Source organism: Microcaecilia unicolor, chromosome 3 (genome assembly GCF_901765095.1).
Source record: "Microcaecilia unicolor chromosome 3, aMicUni1.1, whole genome shotgun sequence".
Lineage (NCBI taxonomy): Eukaryota > Metazoa > Chordata > Amphibia > Gymnophiona > Siphonopidae > Microcaecilia > Microcaecilia unicolor.
In genome coordinates, this window is record NC_044033.1 from 281103585 (window position 1) to 281123172 (window position 19588).

The 19588-nt window shown below is 46.8% G+C and overlaps 1 protein-coding gene across 1 annotated transcript in view; it reads left to right on the forward strand.

Annotated features, from left to right (window-relative positions):
• TARBP1 (TAR (HIV-1) RNA binding protein 1) overlaps positions 1 to 18753 on the forward strand; it is a 919966-nt gene extending 901213 nt beyond the window's left edge. The window contains exons 29-30 of the mRNA XM_030198123.1: positions 3298 to 3434; positions 18404 to 18753. Of these exons, the coding sequence (XP_030053983.1) occupies positions 3298 to 3434; positions 18404 to 18569 (303 nt within the window). The 3' untranslated portion in view covers positions 18570 to 18753. The remainder of the gene's footprint in view (positions 1 to 3297; positions 3435 to 18403) is intronic.
• The last annotated feature ends 835 nt before the right edge of the window (positions 18754 to 19588 follow it).

Here is a 19588-nt window from a genome sequence, read left to right on the forward strand (position 1 = left end):
GTTTCTACTCAAAGAAAAATTTTGCATGGTATCCTTGAGGTCACTATTTTCCATGATACAACAACAATTGGCTTTGCCCACAATATTTCAATGAGGCATATACACACGTACCAATTCTTCTGGCACACAGAAAGTTTCTCTGCTTTTTGCTGTGAAAGTCTACACTATCAATACAAGGTCTTACCATTTGGCTTGGCTTTGGATCCTCGAGTCTTCATAAAGTCTCTAATAGTAGTAGCGGCAACACTACCAGTGGGGCATACATGTCTTCCACTACCTGGACGACTGATTAATCAAGACTACCTCCTGAGAATCAGCAAGCACCTCCAGTCAGTCCGCGATAAAGCAGGGCCTTTCTTCCTCCACCAAGGGCTATTACGTGTTATTCTAGATTCTCTTCTGACATTTACACCCCAGATATCTAATGTTTGTAATTCATCCTTAGGCAGCTGCGTTCAGTTAGGAAATACTTTGATTACAATACATTTCTTTCACTCATCTTGTCCGTACTAATTTCTAGAATATTTTATTGCAATGTTATTTACCCTGGATCTCCATGTTATGTACTCAAGCGACTCCACAATTCTGCTATCAGGCTACTTTGCTATACTAGGAATTCAGATCATGTTTCCCCTTTATTCGAAAAATACCACTGGCTTCCCATCAGCCAAAGAATCTTCCACAAGGTACTAAACCTTAAATTCAAAGCGTTCCAAATAGGTTTGCCACAATACTTATCTAATCTTACCATCCCTTACCTCCCATACATTTACTTAGGTCCCTAAATGATTTTTGTCTGTTCCTTCCCAACCTGAAACAAGACATTCTTGAAACTACCAGGCATTGTGCATTTTATTTCACTGCGCCTTTCCATTGGAATTCCCACACAATATTAGAGCAGAATCCTCATTTTAAAAAATTTAAGGCAGCCATAAAAACTTGGCTATTCCATCATGCCTTTAATACCTCATAGGATGTTCGCCGCTGTAGGTTCAGTTCTCTTCTTGTATTTTGCTCAAACTGTTTCCTGTCCCCCTCCCTCTTGCTCCCATTCCCCTTAGCCTAGTTTGGACAAATGAATGTGATACTTTCCTATCAACATATTGTAGTTCCTGTTATTGTTTTTTAAATTGTACACTGCCTAGATCTATCCAAGGCCGGTCTTAGACCGAGGCGGCCACATAGGGCCTTGCGCTTAAGGGGGCCCCGCGCGGCGCACCTCAACTCTGCCTCCTCCGCTCCATCCTGCACCGGCGCTCACAGTCCGCTGCCAACCACCCACATCCCAGACCCAGCCAGACTGTTCTGCTGCGCGTGAGCTGGCTGCCTGCCAGCCAGAGACTTGCTGCAGCGCTCCCTTGCCCTGCTCGCCCAGTCGCCGCTCTGAACCATACCTGTCCTCCTGAGTGAGTCCACACCTCTGACCCCCCCAGGCCGCGTGGCGTGATGGTCGCGACGCTTGCGTGAGCGCCGCAGACTGCAGCAGAGCAGTAGATCCGTCCTGCTCGGTCCTCCTGAGTGACAGACAGTCCTGGTCTGCCACTGATGATGCGGCCCACCCCTGCGACAACTTCCTTCTTCAAGGGCGGACCACGCGGGACGGGCAGAGAGAGATGAGAGAGTTCCAGTTCCAGCTTGAGCCGGGCACGTGATGGGCGGCGCCGTTCGATTGTGCCCCTCCACATCACCTACACGTATACTCAGGCTGGACTTACCCTTCGTGGTCGAGTCACCGCTCACAATGTAAGAGCCATGGCAACCTCAGTAACCTATTTCATCTCTGCCTCCATTGAAGACATTTGCAAAACAGCAGCTACAAGGTATTCTGTCCATACCTTCACTGCTCACTACTCTCTGGTGCAGCATTTTAGGTGGTATAGCAGTCCTACAGAATCTTTTTATTAATTAAAGGTCAACTCTGCCCTCTGGCCCTTTTTTTTCCACCAGGTTCACTATCTCCTTAGTTGCAGAAACCGATTTATATTATGCGCCTGGTAGCTAGCGAGTCACACATGTAAGAATATTATGCCTGCTTGTCCTTGAAGAAAGCCAAGTTACTTACCTGTAGCAGGCATATATTCTTATATCCTTTTTGCCTTCCCTTAGGAGTTGTCTTCTTAGTTTCAGTACTGCTCTGCTGGTCCTGCGCTCAAGCGTTGGGTGGGAAGGCAACCACGCATGTGAGGGCACTGCCTGAAAGATTTCAAGTGACAGTGCATTTTGCAGTGTCTGCTCTGGACTCCGTGGATGACATTATCCACATGTGAGAATATATGCCTGCTGTCCTCGGAGAATGCTTGCTATAGGTAAGTAACTTAATTTTCGGTGTTTATCAGTGTTTTTACAGTTCAGATATTATTGTTATATATCTTTTCCAGGTGAATCAGATATATTTGTGCAGCCATAGAGGATGTAATAACAGCCATAAAGGATGTCATATCAGCCGTTAGTGTATCTGGGTTTAAAAAAGTTTTGGGCAAGTTCCTGGAGGAAAAGGCCATAGTCTGCTATTGACTTGCCCTGGGATTGGTAGCATGGAATGTTGCCACTATTTGGGTTTTTGCCAGGTACTTGTGACCTGGCTTGGCCACTGTTGGAACAGGATACTGGGCTAAATGGACCATTGGTCTGACCTAGTATGGCTGTTCTTAATTAAACTGCTTAGTTATATGGATAATGGCTGAATATAGCTGCTGTTAGTAAAGTGGAATACCTTTTCTCCACCCCAGTACTAACCAGATAATGCAGTGGCATTTAGTGGGATTTTGCTTATATAAGGTCACTAAAAATCTATGGATAAGGAACTTATATTTTTAACAGCAGCTACTTAATACATAAGTCCCTTTGAAAACCGACCTGTGTGATACTTCATGAATATGTACAGCCACTTTTAAGGAGGATGTGACTGGCAATGCAATTCCCTTACATGGTTTGCTTGTTGAACTACAGCAGTATTGCTCAACCCAGTCTTTGTGGCACACCCAGCCAGCTGGCTTTTCAGGATGTTGACAATGAATATGCATGAGATAGATTTGCATACACAGGAAACAGTGCGTGCATATCTCTCTCATGCATATTCATTGAGAATATCCTGAAAACATGGCTGGCTAGGTGTGCTCTGAGGCCTGGGTTGAGAGCCACTGACCTACAGGGAAAGATATAGAACAATGTTAGTATGTGTCACATAGGTCAATATAATGACTTGCCAAATGTCCAACTTAGTGTTTATAATATTGGAAGGTCTTAAATGCAAGAATTGAAATAAATTCATAAAATATGTTTCTCTTGAATATGCAGGTGAAACCACCTCAGCTTTTGAACTTCTTGCATCAGAAGAAAACAGAAGGATACACTGTTATAGGAGTGGAACAAACAGCCAAAAGTTCCAACCTAACAGAATATAGTTTCCCAGTGAAATCATTGTTGTTATTGGGGTAAGTTAGAATCATAAATATTTGGAATAATTTTATAATTTAACAATTTCAAATCTTTGTAGGAGACTAGCTTGCCACAATTATCAATTACAACCAAATTTGCAGGCTAAATATATAGTACTCCGACTGAAACTTTTCACCTTACTGCTTTTATCTATATCGGTATAATCATAAGAAAATGAGGAGGAAAAGACTTCAGTTTCTTATCAGTAACTTATTCGTCTTACATCAGTACTAAAGGTTAATCCAAACCAGGTTGAAAAGTGGGATTGCCTTGCAGGGAGAGCAGATCAGTATCCTGCGGGTCGCCTCCTAATCCCTTCAGTAATATACGCTGCACCTCTCTCAAAGGGCTTAAGAGCACACTCTTTCTCAAATTCCTAGGGATTACAGACCAATCAACCTGCAAAAGAGAGAGCAAGTTGTAAGGGGCAAAGTATGCCGTCTCAATCTCCAAAGGAGTAAAACTGCTTTGGGGAAGAAAGCCAATCCCAGACATGTCGTAACAAACAGGCAGTATTATATAACTTCAAATTAGGCAAACCTATCCCTCCATGAGTCCAATTCCCCAACAGGTATTGGTAACTGAATTTTGGCTTCTTTTTCACCCAACAGAAGCATTGAACCATTTGATAGCGCTTCCAGAAGTCTTTCTGTAGTAAACATAATGGTAATGCTTGAAGCATGTATAGCCATCTAGGCAAGATCACCATCCTAATAAGATCAATCCGCCCTACTAAAGGCAAAGGTACCAACTCTCCAACTGCCACTCTGTTGTCCCCATCATCCAATTCACACTGAGAGAATATAGTTCAGCTACATTCGGTGTTAGGAGAATGCCTAAGTATTTAAAAAAAGCTATCCGCACACTGTAAAGGAAAGCTGTCCAGCCAGAGAAGTCTGGAGTAGATTCCAGTGCTTCTGACTTATCTAGATTCAAACAGAACCCCGCAAAGTCTCTGAATTCAACAAAAGTCTCCAAAAGAAACTGAAGGACCCACGGGGCTCCGTTAACAGAACCATCAAATCATCTGCAAAGGCCGCCACTTTGAAAACCTTCTCTCCTATGGCAACTCTGTGAATTTCGGGATTAGAATGGATATCACAAAGAAGAGGATCTAGCGTTAAAACAAAGAGAAGAGGCAACAAGGGGCATCCTTGCAGAGTCCGTAGCCCAATCAAAAATCCTCAAAGACCTGTCCGTTAACCATCAGTCAGGCCCGAGGAGAATGGTAAAGTGGCTTAACCGCTGACACAAACCAGCCTGCAAATCCATAAGCCTCTAACTCGGCAAACAAAAAATCCCAGCGAACCCGGTCAAAAGCTTTCACATCGTCAAAGCTTATTAATAAGGACGGCTGAACACAAGTGGTCACCTTTTTTGATAATACCAGAATGCGTCTGAGATTCTTAGCCTTCGAGCGGCCTTGTACAAAAACCCTACCTGAGATTCATGAATAAGAGAAGGCAGTACCCGCCCCAGTCGGTTGACCAAGATTTTGGCAAACAATTTTACCTCGTAATCCAACAGCGAAATTGGTCTATAAGATGCCGGGAGGGAAAGATCCCGGTTCAGTTTAGGTAGAACAATAATTTGTGCTAAGTTCAGATGGTCCAGCAGAGATTCCGCCTCCACCCAGTCGTTAAACATATTAGTCAAAGGGGTAACGATGGAATCACCCAGAATTTTATAAAACTCGGCCCTAAAGCCATCGGGGCCCAGCACTTTGCCCAATGGACTACAACTAATCGCCCAATGTACTTCATCTGAATGAATTGGTGCATTTAAAAAGTCATGATCCGTAGTAGACAGGCGAGGTAGATCTAAACTATCCATCTAAAGATGACCAGGGAGCCAGTCAAACTCGGGGGCAATATATAGAGTTTGATAATAAGTTTTTAAAATATCACGAATTGCTGCGTCAGTATGCGCCAAATTCACAGAAGTGTCTTTAAGAGTAGTAACCGAGCTGGTTGCCTGTTTTCTAGCTATCATTTTGGCCAACAATTTGCCATTCTTATTTCCATACTTATACAACTGATATTTGTAAAAAGTCTGTGATTTGACTGCACATTCATGGATTAATGTGTTAATGCTATTTGCACTGATAACAATTCCTGCTGAGTGGCCATGCTGTGCGGGTCACAAGACTCTTGCACAAGCCGATTAAACGGCTTTCCAGCCTAAGTAGCTCTCGATCTTTGGCTTTTTTAAGGTGACTAGAATAACTTATGATGCTTCCTCACAAGACTGCCTTAGCCACCTCCAGTAAAGAACTGCATTAGAGGCAGAAGCTTGGTTAAAGTGCTGGTACTCATTCCAACACGCTAGTAATTTTTCTTGAAATTGCACATTTCAATATAAATGGCACGGAAAAGTCCAAGCTCTAGAAAAGTGCATTGCCCCAACGGGCTGCCAATCCAACCAGACAGCTGCATGGTCAGAGATTACGTATGGGCCTATTTGAGCATCAACAATATCTGACAGCAAAGAACGTGAAACCAGGAGATAATCTATTTGAGACTGCGTTGTGTGTGTATGGGATAAGTGTATGTAGTCTTTGTCTAAAGGGTGCAGCACGCACCACACATCTAGGAGATCAAGCAGCCTGGAGAAGTTTGGCAGCTCTCATGTAGCCCAAGTTTTTAAGTAGGCCGAGGGATGGGGCTTATCCAGCTCCGGATCCCTAACCGTATTAAAGTTGCCTTCCCTCCCCCCAGGGAGTAAGGGAACATAACTTTCACCAGATAGAATTGCCAACATATGTTTATACAATGAAATGTCTCACTAGTTAGGGGCATAAATACTACCCACCAACATATTTTGTCGAGCTATTTTAGTTTTGCAAAAAATAAATCGGCCCTCTGTATCTTTGATTACATTATGTATCTGAGTAGCTAGTCCTTTTTGAAATAATATGGCCACCCTAACTTTCTTTACTACTGCTGGGGTGGCTACACAGTCTCCTACCCACCATCTCATCAAGTTGGAGTGCTCCAGGTTATTAAGGTGTGTCTTCTGCAAGAGAGCAATGTCCACTTAAAGCCACTTTTTTGCAGGACCTTAGAGCGCTTGATGGGGGAGTGGATACTCCCTGCATTCCAAGTAATAATTTTAACCATAACAAAAAAATCTTACCGTTTATATCCCACAATATTCTTCTTAATGAAAAGGGGGGGAGGCCTTCCCAGCTGTCCCGTCCCGGGCTCTTACCTGGCGGCCCGCAGTAGGGGGCGAGGACCAACGGAGGCCGCGGGATCCGGGGCTGCGAGGACGAGCCGCCGACGGGGCCGGCGCTGCCGCGGGCCGCTCCGAGGCCGGCGATCCGCTGGAGCAAGCGCCGGCCTCGGAGAAGGAGATACGCCGGCCAAGATGGCGGCGCCGGCGTCGTCGTCCTCCTCGCTGGAGCGGACCAGCGAGCCAGCCCCGCCTACTCGCGCCGGATTGGCGCATCGACAAGGAGACCCCGCCCGCCGGGCAGGCTGGCCAATCCAGGCCTCCTTTGCCTGCCTGGGCCAGGGGGATTGGCTCCAGCTGCTGGAAGGGGAAGGACGGGCGGGGGATTTAAACCACGAAACGGAAGGAGTCCAGTGCTTCCGTTTCGTTCGTCAGAAGCCCACACAGTGGATCGGAGACTGTGTCCTCTTCAGCTAGCCGTCCTTGCTAGCCACCTTCAGAGACTGTGTCCTCTTCAGCTAGCCATCCTTGCTAGCCACCTTCAGAGACTGTGTCTTCTTCAGCTAGCCGTCCTTGCTAGCCACCTTCGGAGACTGTGTCTTCTTCAGCTAGCCGTCCTTGCTAGCCACCTTCGGAGACTGTGTCTTCTTCAGCTAGCTGTCCTTGCTAGCCACCTTCGGAGACTGTGTCTTCTTCAGCTAGCCGTCCTTGCTAGCTACCTTCGGAGACTGTGTCTTCTTCAGCTAGCCATCCTTGCTAGCCACCTTCAGAGACTGTGTCTTCTTCAGCTAGCCGTCCTTGCCAGCCACCTTCGGAGTCCGTGTCTTCTTCAGCTAGCCGTCCTTGCTAGCCACCTTCGAAGTCTGTGTCCTCTTCAAGCTAGCCGCCCTTGCTAGCCACCTTCGGAGTCCGCGTCCTCTTCAAGCTAGCCGCCCTTGCTAGCCACCTCCAGAGACTGCGTTCCTCTTCCAGCTAGCCCTCCCTGCTAGCCCCTTGCAGAGACTGTGTCCTTTCCTGCGCTAGCCGTCCTTGCTAGCTGCCCTCTAGAGACTGAGTTGCTGACTACCAGCCAAGCCGACCGTCACCCCGCGGTTCCAGCAGTCCTGCTGACCGCCTGCAGCTGAGGGCTCAACCCTCGGTGAACGGCGGTCGCCGCGGGTGAAGATTCGGGGTGCGCGGCGGTCCTCGGAGGTCTTACCAGGCCTCCGGGAACCTAAGGGCTCATCAACAACCACCACAGGACAGGAAACGGAAGCCATGAGCTCGCCTACGCAGCCCGATCTACGGGACCTGGCTAAGGTACTTCAGCAGCAGCAGGAGCAGCTGAACGCCCTGTCGGGGCGCTCCAAAACGTATGCTCTCAACTTTCTACGCTTCAGGTACAGAACCAGGCCGCTGCGGTCCAGGGGGCCGCAGCGGCTCCCCGTTCGGGAGGGTTCCGCACGGGACCTCGGTTCCCTGAGCCGGCACGATATAATGGGGCCCTCGGAGGTTGCCGGGGGTTCCTCAATCAGTGCAACTTGGCCTTCCGGATGCAACCGGAGACCTTTGCTTCGGATCAAAGTAAAGTGGGATATATCATGGGCCTTTGTGAAGGGAAGGCCCTGGCCTGGGTGGCCCCACTTAACGAGCAACAGGACCCCATCTTGGATGACTTTAGTGAATTTCAGCGCCAGTTCCGTATGGTGTTCGACCTTCCTGGGAGACCATCTTCCGTGGCATCGGAACTGCTGCGAATTCATCAGGGTGAGGGAACGGTGGCCGATTATGCCTTTCGTTTCCGGACTTTAGCCACGGAGCTCCGTTGGAACCCGGAGTCCTTAATGGCTATCTTTACGGAAGGCTTACAAGAACGAATCAAGGACGAGTTGGCCGGGCGAGAGGTCCCAGGCCAACTGGACGCTCTGATTTCGCTCTGTATCCGCGTAGATACCCGGTTCCAGGAGCGAGCAAGAGCCCGGGTGGAACGGCAGAAGTGGGCACGGGGAACGTCCCGGACTACTAAGGGGCCATCTCCTCGCCGTGGGAACCGGGACTCCAAGGAGAATGGGGAGGAGCCGATGGTGATGGGCCGTCAACGACTGGCCTCGTCCGACAGGAAAAAACGCTTGTGGGACGGACTGTGCCTCTATTGTGGTGAGGCCGGACATTTTATTCGAGCCTGCCCCTCCCGGGCGGGAAACGTCTCCCCCAAGGCACCTTGAGGGGAGGGGTCTTGGGGCATGCCGCTCCCCTACCAGATTCCTTGATCACACTGCCAGTAATTCTACGGTGGCACGAGACCGCTATCCAGACCCGGGCCCTGGTGGACTCTGGATCGGGGGGCAACTTCATCGGGTATGAACTGCTACAACAGATGGGCTGGCCCACGCTCCCGCGGCGTCCGGCGCTGCAAATCACCTCCATCCAGGGAACTACATTACCGCAGCCGGTCACGGAGATCACCTCCTTTTTGACCTTGCAGGTGGGGGAGGATCACCGGGAGGAAATCCAATTCCTAGTACTATCCCGGACCATTCATCCAGTAGTTCTGGGATTGCCCTGGCTACGGAGTCATAGCCCTGTTATTGACTGGACCAAGGGAGGTATCCAAGCTTGGGGTAGTTCCTGTCGGGAGAACTGTTGTAAGGGCCGGACCGACAGCTGCCCCGCATTTACTAGTATGCCCGGGGGGGCGCGGATGGAGTTGGGCTCCCTGCCCATGGACTATAGGGACTTTGCAGATGTGTTTTGTCCAGTGGAGGCGGAAGTTCTACCGCCTCATCGGTCGTTTGACTGCGCCATTAACTTGATGGCAGATACCATGCCACCGCGGGGCCGACTGTATACCCTGTCCCGAGGGGAGTCCAAGGCTATGCAGGAGTATATCCGGGAGAATCTGCAAAGAGGCTTCATCCGGCCCTCTACGTCCCCGGCCGGGGCCGGGTTCTTTTTTGTTACTAAGAAGGATGGCTCCTTGAGGCCCTGTATCGATTATCGGGGGTTAAATGCCATCACGGTAAAGGATCGCTTTCCTCTACCGCTCATTCCCGAACTCTTTGACAGGCTGCAAGGAGCCCAGATGTTTACCAAGTTGGACTTACGGGGGGCCTACAACTTAGTGCGGATCCGGCGAGGGGACGAATGGAAGACGGCCTTTAACACCCACGAGGGACATTTCGAGTATCGGGTGATGCCATTTGGCCTATGTAATGCCCCTGCGGTGTTTCAGCGACTTATTAATTATGTGCTCGAGGATTTGCTGAACTCCACGGTAATTGTGTATCTGGACGACATCTTGGTGTTTTCCCAAAACCCCGCGGAACATGTGGGTCATGTTCGCGCAGTGCTGCAGCGGTTACGACAATACCGCCTGTTTGCTAAACTCCGCAAGTGCGCTTTTCATCAGAAGTCGTTACCATTTTTGGGACACATTCTGTTACCCGGGGGGCTACAGATGGAACCGGACAAACTCCGGGCAATTCGAGAATGGCCACAACCACTGGGATTGAAAGCACTGCAACGTTTTTTAGGATTCGCGAACTACTATCGTCAGTTTATTCCCCAGTATTCACAACTGACGGCGCCGTTGACAGCGCTCACTAGAAAGAACGCGAAGGTCCGGGACTGGCCGCTCGAGGCGCAGGTGGCTTTTCGCCAGGTAAAGGAGGCATTCAACTCAGCGTCCATTTTACTAGCCCCGGATCCAGACAAACCCTTTATAGTGGAAGTGGATGCGTCTGCGTTGGGAGCCGGGGCGGTCCTCTCGCAGGTGAATTCTAAGGGCCGACGCCAGCCGTGCTCTTTCTTCTCTCGTAGATTCTCCCCGGCGGAATGTAATTACACAGTAGGGGACAGAGAGCTCTTAGCTTTGAAATTAGCCCTGCAGGAATGGAGACATCTGCTGGAGGGAGCGGAACATCGATTCACAGTAATCACTGACCACAAGAATCTACTGTATCTACAAGAGGCTCAACGGCTCAATCCCCGACAAGCCCGGTGGTCATTGTTTTGTGCCAGATTTCATTTTCAATTAGTTTTTCGGGCGGCTGCTCAAAATACCCCTGCGGACTCCCTCTCCAGAACATTTGAGGTTCCAGAGGAGACTAAGGAGACCCATGCCATGTTGGATCCGGCATGCCTCAGCGCAGCCGTGGGGGAGGTGGCTCCTACTAGAGAACTAGTGCCGGCCGCTGAACGAGCGAAGGTAATGCAATGGGGGCATTCGTCCAGATGGGCGGGACATTTTGGGTATCAGAAGACTCTGCGTCTCATTACCAGGCAGTATCAATGGCCTCAGATGAGGCGGGACATTCTTCAATTTGTCACCACCTGCCCTGTGTGCGCCCGGACCAAACCGGTGATCGGGACCCCCATGGGGAAGCTACAACCACTGCCCGTACCGACGGGGCCCTGGACGGAGCTTTCCATGGATTTTATCACCGACCTCCCCAGTTCCCGGGGACATACGGTGATTTGGGTTGTAATTGACCGTTTTTCCCGAATGGCCCATTTCGTTCCCTTGCCAGGACTTCCTTCGGCGGTCGCATTAGCCCAACTCTTCATTCAACACATTTTTCGACTTCATGGGCTGCCTCTTCAGATTATTAGTGACCGAGGCCCCCAATTCACTTCGCGTTTCTGGAGGGCCTTGTGTACTGCATTGGGGGTGAAGACCCATTTCTCATCAGCATACCATCCCCAAACCAATGGCATGGTCGAGAGGACAAACCAAACGTTAAAAGGGTTCCTACGAGCATTCGTCAACAAACGCCAAGATAACTGTGTCTCCCTACTCCCTTGGGCCGAGTTTGCATATAATCACAGTGTCCACTCAGCCTCGGGAGACTCTCCATTCTTCTTGGTGTATGGACGACATCCTCGACTTCCAGCACCTTTCCCGTCTGGATCTCCGACCCCCAGGGTTAATGAAACTCTGGCAGATCTGCAAAGAGTCTGGGAAACGGCCCGAGAACAACTGCAGAAGGCAGCCACCAAATGCAAGACCTTTGCAGATCGGCATCGGAAAACCGCTCCCGTCTTGCAACCAGGGCAGAAGGTATGGTTAAGCACGAAATACCTCCGACTTCGGGTGCCCTCCCGTAGATTGGGACCTCGGTACATTGGACCCTTTGCAATCCAATCCCGAATTGGAGCTGTGACATATCGATTGCGGCTACCGAGTACTCTGCGGGTGCATAACGCTTTCCATATTTCCTTATTGAAGAGTTTTCGAGGGTCTCGATGGCATCCTCAACGGCAGGAAACCGAAGATCTAGACGCAGATCCCGATCCAGAGTTTGAAGTGGATGAGGTCCTGGATGCAAAAAGACAGCGAGGAAAGCTATATTACTTATTGTCCTGGAAAAATTTTGGCCCCGAAGACAACTCCTGGGAACCCGCTGCGAATGTACATGCTCCAGAATTGGTCAAAGCCTTCCACGCCCGGTATCCTTCCAAACCCGGGCCCAGGGAAAAGGGGGCATCCGGGGAGGATACTGTCCCGTCCCGGGCTCTTACCTGGCGGCCCGCAGTAGGGGGCGAGGACCAACGGAGGCCGCGGGATCCGGGGCGGCGAGGACGAGCTGCCGACGGGGCCGGCGCTGCCGCGGGCTGCTCCGAGGCCGGCGATCCGCTGGAGCAAGCGCCGGCCTCGGAGAAGGAGATACGCCGGCCAAGATGGCGGCGCCGGCGTCGTCGTCCTCCTTGCTGGAGCGGACCAGCGAGCCAGCCCCGCCTACTCGCGCCGGATTGGCGCATCGACAAGGAGACCCCGCCCGCCGGGCAGGCTGGCCAATCCAGGCCTCCTTTGCCTGCCTGGGCCAGGGGGATTGGCTCCAGCTGCTGGAAGGGGAAGGACGGGCGGGGGATTTAAACCACGAAACGGAAGGAGTCCAGTGCTTCCGTTTCGTTCGTCAGAAGCCCACACAGTGGATCGGAGACTGTGTCCTCTTCAGCTAGCCGTCCTTGCTAGCCACCTTCAGAGACTGTGTCTTCTTCAGCTAGCCGTCCTTGCTAGCCACCTTCGGAGACTGTGTCTTCTTCAGCTAGCCATCCTTGCTAGCCACCTTCGGAGACTGTGTCTTCTTCAGCTAGCCGTCCTTGCTAGCCACCTTCGGAGACTGTGTCTTCTTCAGCTAGCCGTCCTTGCCAGCCACCTTCGGAGTCCGTGTCTTCTTCAGCTAGCCGTCCTTGCCAGCCACCTTCGGAGTCCGTGTCTTTTTCAGCTAGCCGTCCTTGCTAGCCACCTTCGAAGTCTGTGTCCTCTTCAAGCTAGCCGCCCTTGCTAGCCACCTTCGGAGTCCGCGTCCTCTTCAAGCTAGCCGCCCTTGCTAGCCACCTCCAGAGACTGCGTTCCTCTTCCAGCTAGCCCTCCCTGCTAGCCCCTTGCAGAGACTGTGTCCTTTCCTGCGCTAGCCGTCCTTGCTAGCTGCCCTCTAGAGACTGAGTTGCTGACTACCAGCCAAGCCGACCGTCACCCCGCGGTTCCAGCAGTCCTGCTGACCGCCTGCAGCTGAGGGCTCAACCCTCGGTGAACGGCGGTCGCCGTGGGTGAAGATTCGGGGTGCGCGGCGGTCCTCGGAGGTCTTACCAGGCCTCCGGGAACCTAAGGGCTCACCAACAACCACCACAGGACACCAGCCTTCGACCTCCACCCCCATAGGGCCAGAAAACGAATAGCCCAGTAATGTGTAATACATGATAACAGTCTCTGTCTTGACAACTATAGCCCTTAATCCCCATCTGTCTCAAAACCCACACCCGTACCACCCCCTATGCCCATCTTCTCAAAACCATCCCCTGTTCCCCAAAAGAAAGTTCCGAGTTGAAACAGATCACTCTTCAACGCCTTCCCTATTTCCAACCCCACAGTGTCCAATAGATAAGAAACCCATGAGAAACAACTTAACTACATCCCAGATAAATCCCACCAAAACTACACCCAGTCACAAACCAACCAAGCCCCAAGTAAATCCACCCTTTGTAAAGCCATCTCCCCAAGCACACAGACATACCCACATACACTCCATCTCCACATCCCAATAATAGCAACACATTATCCCCTACTCTAGAGCCTCTCAAGCAAACATACATACAAACACACAACCCATCCGCACAACCCAGTAGTAACTGAGTACTGCCCCTCATTCAAGTGTTTCTCTAGCAGCATAGTAGAGCTTTTAAGGTTCCTTTACCCAGGTTGAAAGAAGGAAGGAGGCAGCCTCCAGAAGTTTCTCATTATTTGCTGACATTTTTTGTAGGAAGGCCAATTGGGGAGGCAACAGGCTGTGAAAGCAAAGTTGGTGGTAGCCTTCCTTTTTTTTCCTTAACACATACTACCTAGGCAGAAAAAAGGTGTTGGTGGGTTTTGTTTTGTTTTTGTTGTTGTTGTTGTTGTTGTTGTTGTTGTTGACAAATGGACTATAGGAAACCATGAATGGTTTGTTTTGGCGGGGGGGGGGGGGTACTTTTAAAGATATCAACCCTTTGGGAAACAAAGAGAAGCTGCTTTCTAAGAAGAAGTTACTGAAGTGGAAATAAACAGTTATTATAAGAGGTTGGGCAGATACTTTTTTGTTGTCGTATTTTGAGGATTTTTTTAAGCTAAGGAGGTTTTTGGACTGTTGAGAGAGAGAGAGAGATTGTTATAATTTGCATATGATGAAGAATGGGCCTTATTTGCATAAACCTTCCTTTCTAATTGAATTACTCTGCTTAATGAAGTACCAATTATTTACAAAGAGACTATGAAATGTGTGGGGGGGGGGGGGAGTTGTTGACTTAAAGGAAGCTTTGAGGGACTGATTTGAATTTTAGTAGACATGTCTTTTTCTTCCTCACCCTGATTGTAAGAGCATAGGAAAAGAGTGACCTGACACCCAGTTGGGCATAGGTGTATTAACTAACCTTCCTGGAGGAATTCTTCCTAAATGCTCTATCCCAGAACAGATAGGAAGGTCGTCTTCTTTGGGCTTAGGAGACCAATTATCCTGGACTTCATACTTTCCAGCAGTGGATAAATGAGCAACATTACAGAAACATTGTAAGCAGCCAGTTATAGACTTTGACAAACCACTGTAAGTGCATTCTCAATGAACAAAAAATGGCTAACACTTCTAAAGCAAACTTATGGAGATTGTAACTGCACATTGTAAAAAAATGAAGAACAGAAATTGGTTACATTTGAAAAGGTGTTTGGATTTACAAAAGGTTAACAATATCATTCTTTCATTAATTCTCCATGAGCTCTGCCATGATTTTTGAAGATTAGTTGGGATTTTATTTTATTTTTTCCATATTTCTTATCTATTTTTCTCCAGTTGAGTGCACAGTGATTAAAAGAATTTAAGCTGCAGTAAAAAGTGGTCTTAGCAGATCTTTCCCACACGTCAAGGCCATTTTACTACAGCAGTAAAATGGTTGATTTTCCATTATTTGAATTAATGGCCTTGCGCTAATGTTACTATTAGCGTGTGGCCGTTAAATAAAAGTAGCATATGAGCACTTTCTAACACCTATTTTGTAGTCAGTAAGGGCTCATGCATTAACCTTATGCTAATCAGTGCACACTATAATGTAGATGAGCTGAATAGTGCAGAAGCACACACTCAGCCCTCAGAAGCCCCATCTATGAAAAAAGAAAAAAATTTTAGCGCACAGTTTGCATGCGCAGATTGGAATCTTACTGCAGGACACCTGAGGGTCTAAAAACTATACTGTCTGAATAAAAAAATTTTAGCAAATAAAATACAGATGACATGAAACCTCTGATTGAGACATGCAGTTTTAATATGTACAACATTATTACAACTTGTCATTCACTTTTATTCAATTATTTATTGTTTACTGATGATGGGTTATTATATATGTTTTCATTAGCAATGCTATATTTATGTTATTTTTTTATTCATTAGACTGCATGTCTCTATTAGAGGTTTCATATCTTGTTTGTTTTATTTGCTAACAATTTTTCAAACTCCAAAAAATACGGTTGGTTGTTTCATATATGATTTTTCATATGTTGTCTGTATAGCTTTTTTATTTTTGGTTGCTGTTCAAAGTACTATTGATCTAGTACTTTGATCAAGACTGTAAAAATATGAAGAATAGCAACCATAATAGACAAATAGTAAAATTAATGTATATTTTAATACTTAAGTAAAAAATACAGTGAAAAACACATTAAAATTTCTACCTAAGTGAAAGTAAAAAAAAAGTTACTTTCTAATATAATACTTTTTTTACTGCTCTATATAATTCAATCCACTTTGCTTGTAATAAAACTAAGGGCCCTGTTTACTAGGCCGCGCTGTAGGCTCGCTAACGTTTTAGCGCGCGATAAAACTTAACATGTGCTAATGATAGAGACACCCATTACATTCCTATGGGTGTCTCTAGCGTTAGCGTGCACTAAAAGGCGTGCCTACAACACGGCTTAGTAAACAGGACCCTAAATTTGCATGTGACTCATTAATCTAGCACAACTAAAAAGGTGTTGAACAACTGCACTGCCAGGAGGTGGAGGATTCAGTCTGATAAAACATTCCTTCAAATCAGACCAGGCTGAAAAATTACTGATGTCTTCTGGCATGGTCTGCAGATGTTGATTAAGAGAATCTCTGTCTAAAGCACTTGACTTCCATATAGCGAACAATACTTTATCATCATTATCTGTATAATCATCAACTGCATCTTCATCTTGGTTATCATCGTCATGCTGTCCACTTACAAAGAAAGCTTTCACAAAGTTAGAATCATTGTCTTATTCTAATTTTTCATCTGATGGTACACTATCTGAATATCTTCAAGAACTGATGCTAGAATGTTAATTGTGTGGGAACCTTTCAGTTTTAAGACCAGACAAGCAGACTTCCTCTCTAAAGACTATGAATCCAGTGGACAGTCACCCCAAAGTAAAATTTTCCATGGGTTGATCAGCAGTCTGTTGTGGTAGAGACATATGTCTGCTCACCAAGAACTGCAACCAGCTTCATCTGCTTCAAAGAGACCAACTCATCACTCAGTTTGACTGGAGACCAGTAACAAGTTCAACAAATCCACTCTTCTCATAGGCTGTATTCTCTGAACAACATCTAAGATGAGATGATAATTGCATTTACTTAGTTACTATACAATACTGTATTTATGTTTATAATGTTTTAGATTTCTGGATTCCTGATGCAAGCATTGTTGCCAAAACATGATCTGTGTTGGGTCCCTGAATTATTTTGTTTATAAATATAGAATAAAGACTTCTATTGTGGAGTGGAGGAGTAGCCTAGTGGTTAGAGCACCAGTCTTACTATTCAGGGGTGCCTGTTTCAAATCCCACTCCTGCTGCTTGAGATCTTGGGCAAGTCACTTAACTGTCCATTGCTTCAAGTAACAGGGACAGGGAAACATCCAGTGTATTTCAATGTAACTCACCTTGAGCTACTACTAAAAAAGGTGTGAGCAAAATCCAAATAAATAAATAATGAGAACCAAGTCTCTTTGGTTCTTTTCACTACTTATTTTCTACATCTATTATTTTGTGTGGAACTGGTTGTTCCTGCTTTGTTCCATTATTTTCTGCCTTCTATTTTTTTTCTGCTTCTCTATCCATTCATTTCATCTTCTCACCATTCAGTCTCCAGGAGTTCCATCTTTCTCACCCAACCTCCCATTCCTCCACTTATTGCTGTCCTTTCGTACCCCGTCATTAGCACCCCCTCTCTCTACATCTCCCCACCTCATGCCCCACATCCAGCATTTCCCCTTTTTACCTTTCCCCTGCTCTATGTCTAACATCTCCCCTTCCGATTCTTTCCTGCTATCCCTCCCTAGCTGTCTCCTCCCCCCCCCCCCCCCCCCGTGTCTTTTTTTTCACTGTAGGCTCTAAAAATATAGATTTCAGTTGGACTTGGCTGCTTAATCATTTGATTTCCTCATCCTTGCCTTCTACCTCCCAGGTGTCCAACCTGGGACCTACCTGCCAGGCCTACCCCTACCAACTCATTGTTGCTGTTGCTGCCACTCTCCGCCTAGTTCTTTGGCACTCAAGGAGACTCAGCATGGCTAGTGCAGGGCTTTCAGCACATGACATACACTTAAGGGTTGCCATATTCTGCCCCCTCCAAACTTTCTGTGCTCAAGGTCTCAAGCCAGCTGCACTGTCTCCCCTTTAGTGTTGCTGACTGGCACAAGAATTGTGGGTTGGCCTTGTTTCATGGCCCAATGTATTAACTATATAATCATCACAAAGTTGGAATCATTGTCTGTTGTTCTAATTTTTCATCTGAATATCTTTGAGAACTGATGCTAGAATGAACATGAATTAATATACATTAACTCACATTAACGTTAATAGATCTCTTAGTTTGAAGTAAAAAGCTGCAAGCTGCCCAAGTGGGAGCAGTGTTGCCAAGTGTGCAAGAATTCTGGGATCTTCACAGACCTAGAAAGAAAATTTAGCTTCTACTGGTTGTGCCTTATAAAATTATCTATGATTTTTTTATAACCATATATTTGGCAAGCTTGTTCTTTCTCAGCATCAGTTACTACTACTAATCATTTCTATAGTGCTACTAGATGTATGCAGCACTGTACATATTATATGCAGATACTTCCTCTGTCCCTAGAGGGCTCACAATCCTGGGGCAATGGAGGGTTAAGTGACTTGTCCAAGGGCACAAGGAGCTGCAGTGGGAATCAAACCCAGGTTGCCAGGATCAAAGCCTGCGGCACTAATCATTAGGCTACTCCTCCACTCAACCATTCCTACCTCTTTTCATTAAAGCTAACAATCCTTAAACCTGTTTTTTCCTCTTAGAAATGAGCGTGAAGGAATCCCAGCTAAACTGATTCATCATCTGGATGTTTGTGTTGAAATTCCTCAGCAAGGTATAATTCGATCCCTCAATGTTCATGTAAGCGGAGCTCTGCTGATCTGGGAATACACAAGGCAACAAATCATGAAAAACAAAGGACTAAAATAATTGCAGCTTGTGTACATCTTTAATCTGCAGCTGGCTTGCACATTATGGTGCTGGACAATTCATTTTTAAAGAATATTTTTTAATAATGGACCTAAAAAAAGTTTGTGTTCACCATACCCTATTTACCAACATTTTTAAAATGCAGCTATCACCAATTTTTAATAAAGGGGTTTTTTTAGTGCAAGTTTTCAGTTGTGTAATAATTCTGAGTAGTGCTTTCTTAACTATAAATACCTGAATTATCTCAATTTTGAGAAATATTTTCTTGTGACTAAATTTGACTAGAGATATTGCTACATGGAGGATAACATCAGCAATGGTAACTTGAACTGAGATTTTAATATGGGAAATCATTATTTATTTATTTATTGCATTTGTGCCCCACATTTTTCCACCTATTTGCAGGCTCAATGTGGCTTACATAATACCGTGAGGCGTTAGTTGCCTTCAATGGAAAATATATACAACATTATGTTATTATCAAAGAGGTTTGTTTATGTGTTACAGATACAGTAGGAGAGTCATTGAAAAGAAGAGTTATATAGTGTTCGTTACAGGATTTGGTTTTGTTGTGTTGCTGGATTCAGGCACTTAAGTTGGGTCAGTGGGGTAAGCCTTTTTGAATAAAATGGTCTTTAGTGATTTACTGAAGTTAAGGTGGTCATGGATTCCATAGTTGTGCACTTATATAGGAGAAGCCGGATGCGTAAGTTGTTTTGTATTTCAAGCCTTTGCAATTTGGGTAATGTAGGTTTAGGTATGATCTAGCAGAACTGACTCTGTTTCTTGTTGGTAGATCTATGAGGTCTATCATGTATCCTGGAACTACACCGTATATGATTTTGTGGACCAGAGTGCAAATTTTGAAGATGATCCGTTCTTTGATTGGGAGCCAATGCAATTTTTCTCGGAGAGGTTTGGCACTGTCGAAGCGTGTTTTGCTGAATATTAATCTGGCTGCTGTAATTTGGGCGGTCTGGATTTTTTTTTTGTTGTTCCATGCATCCCACGTAGATTCC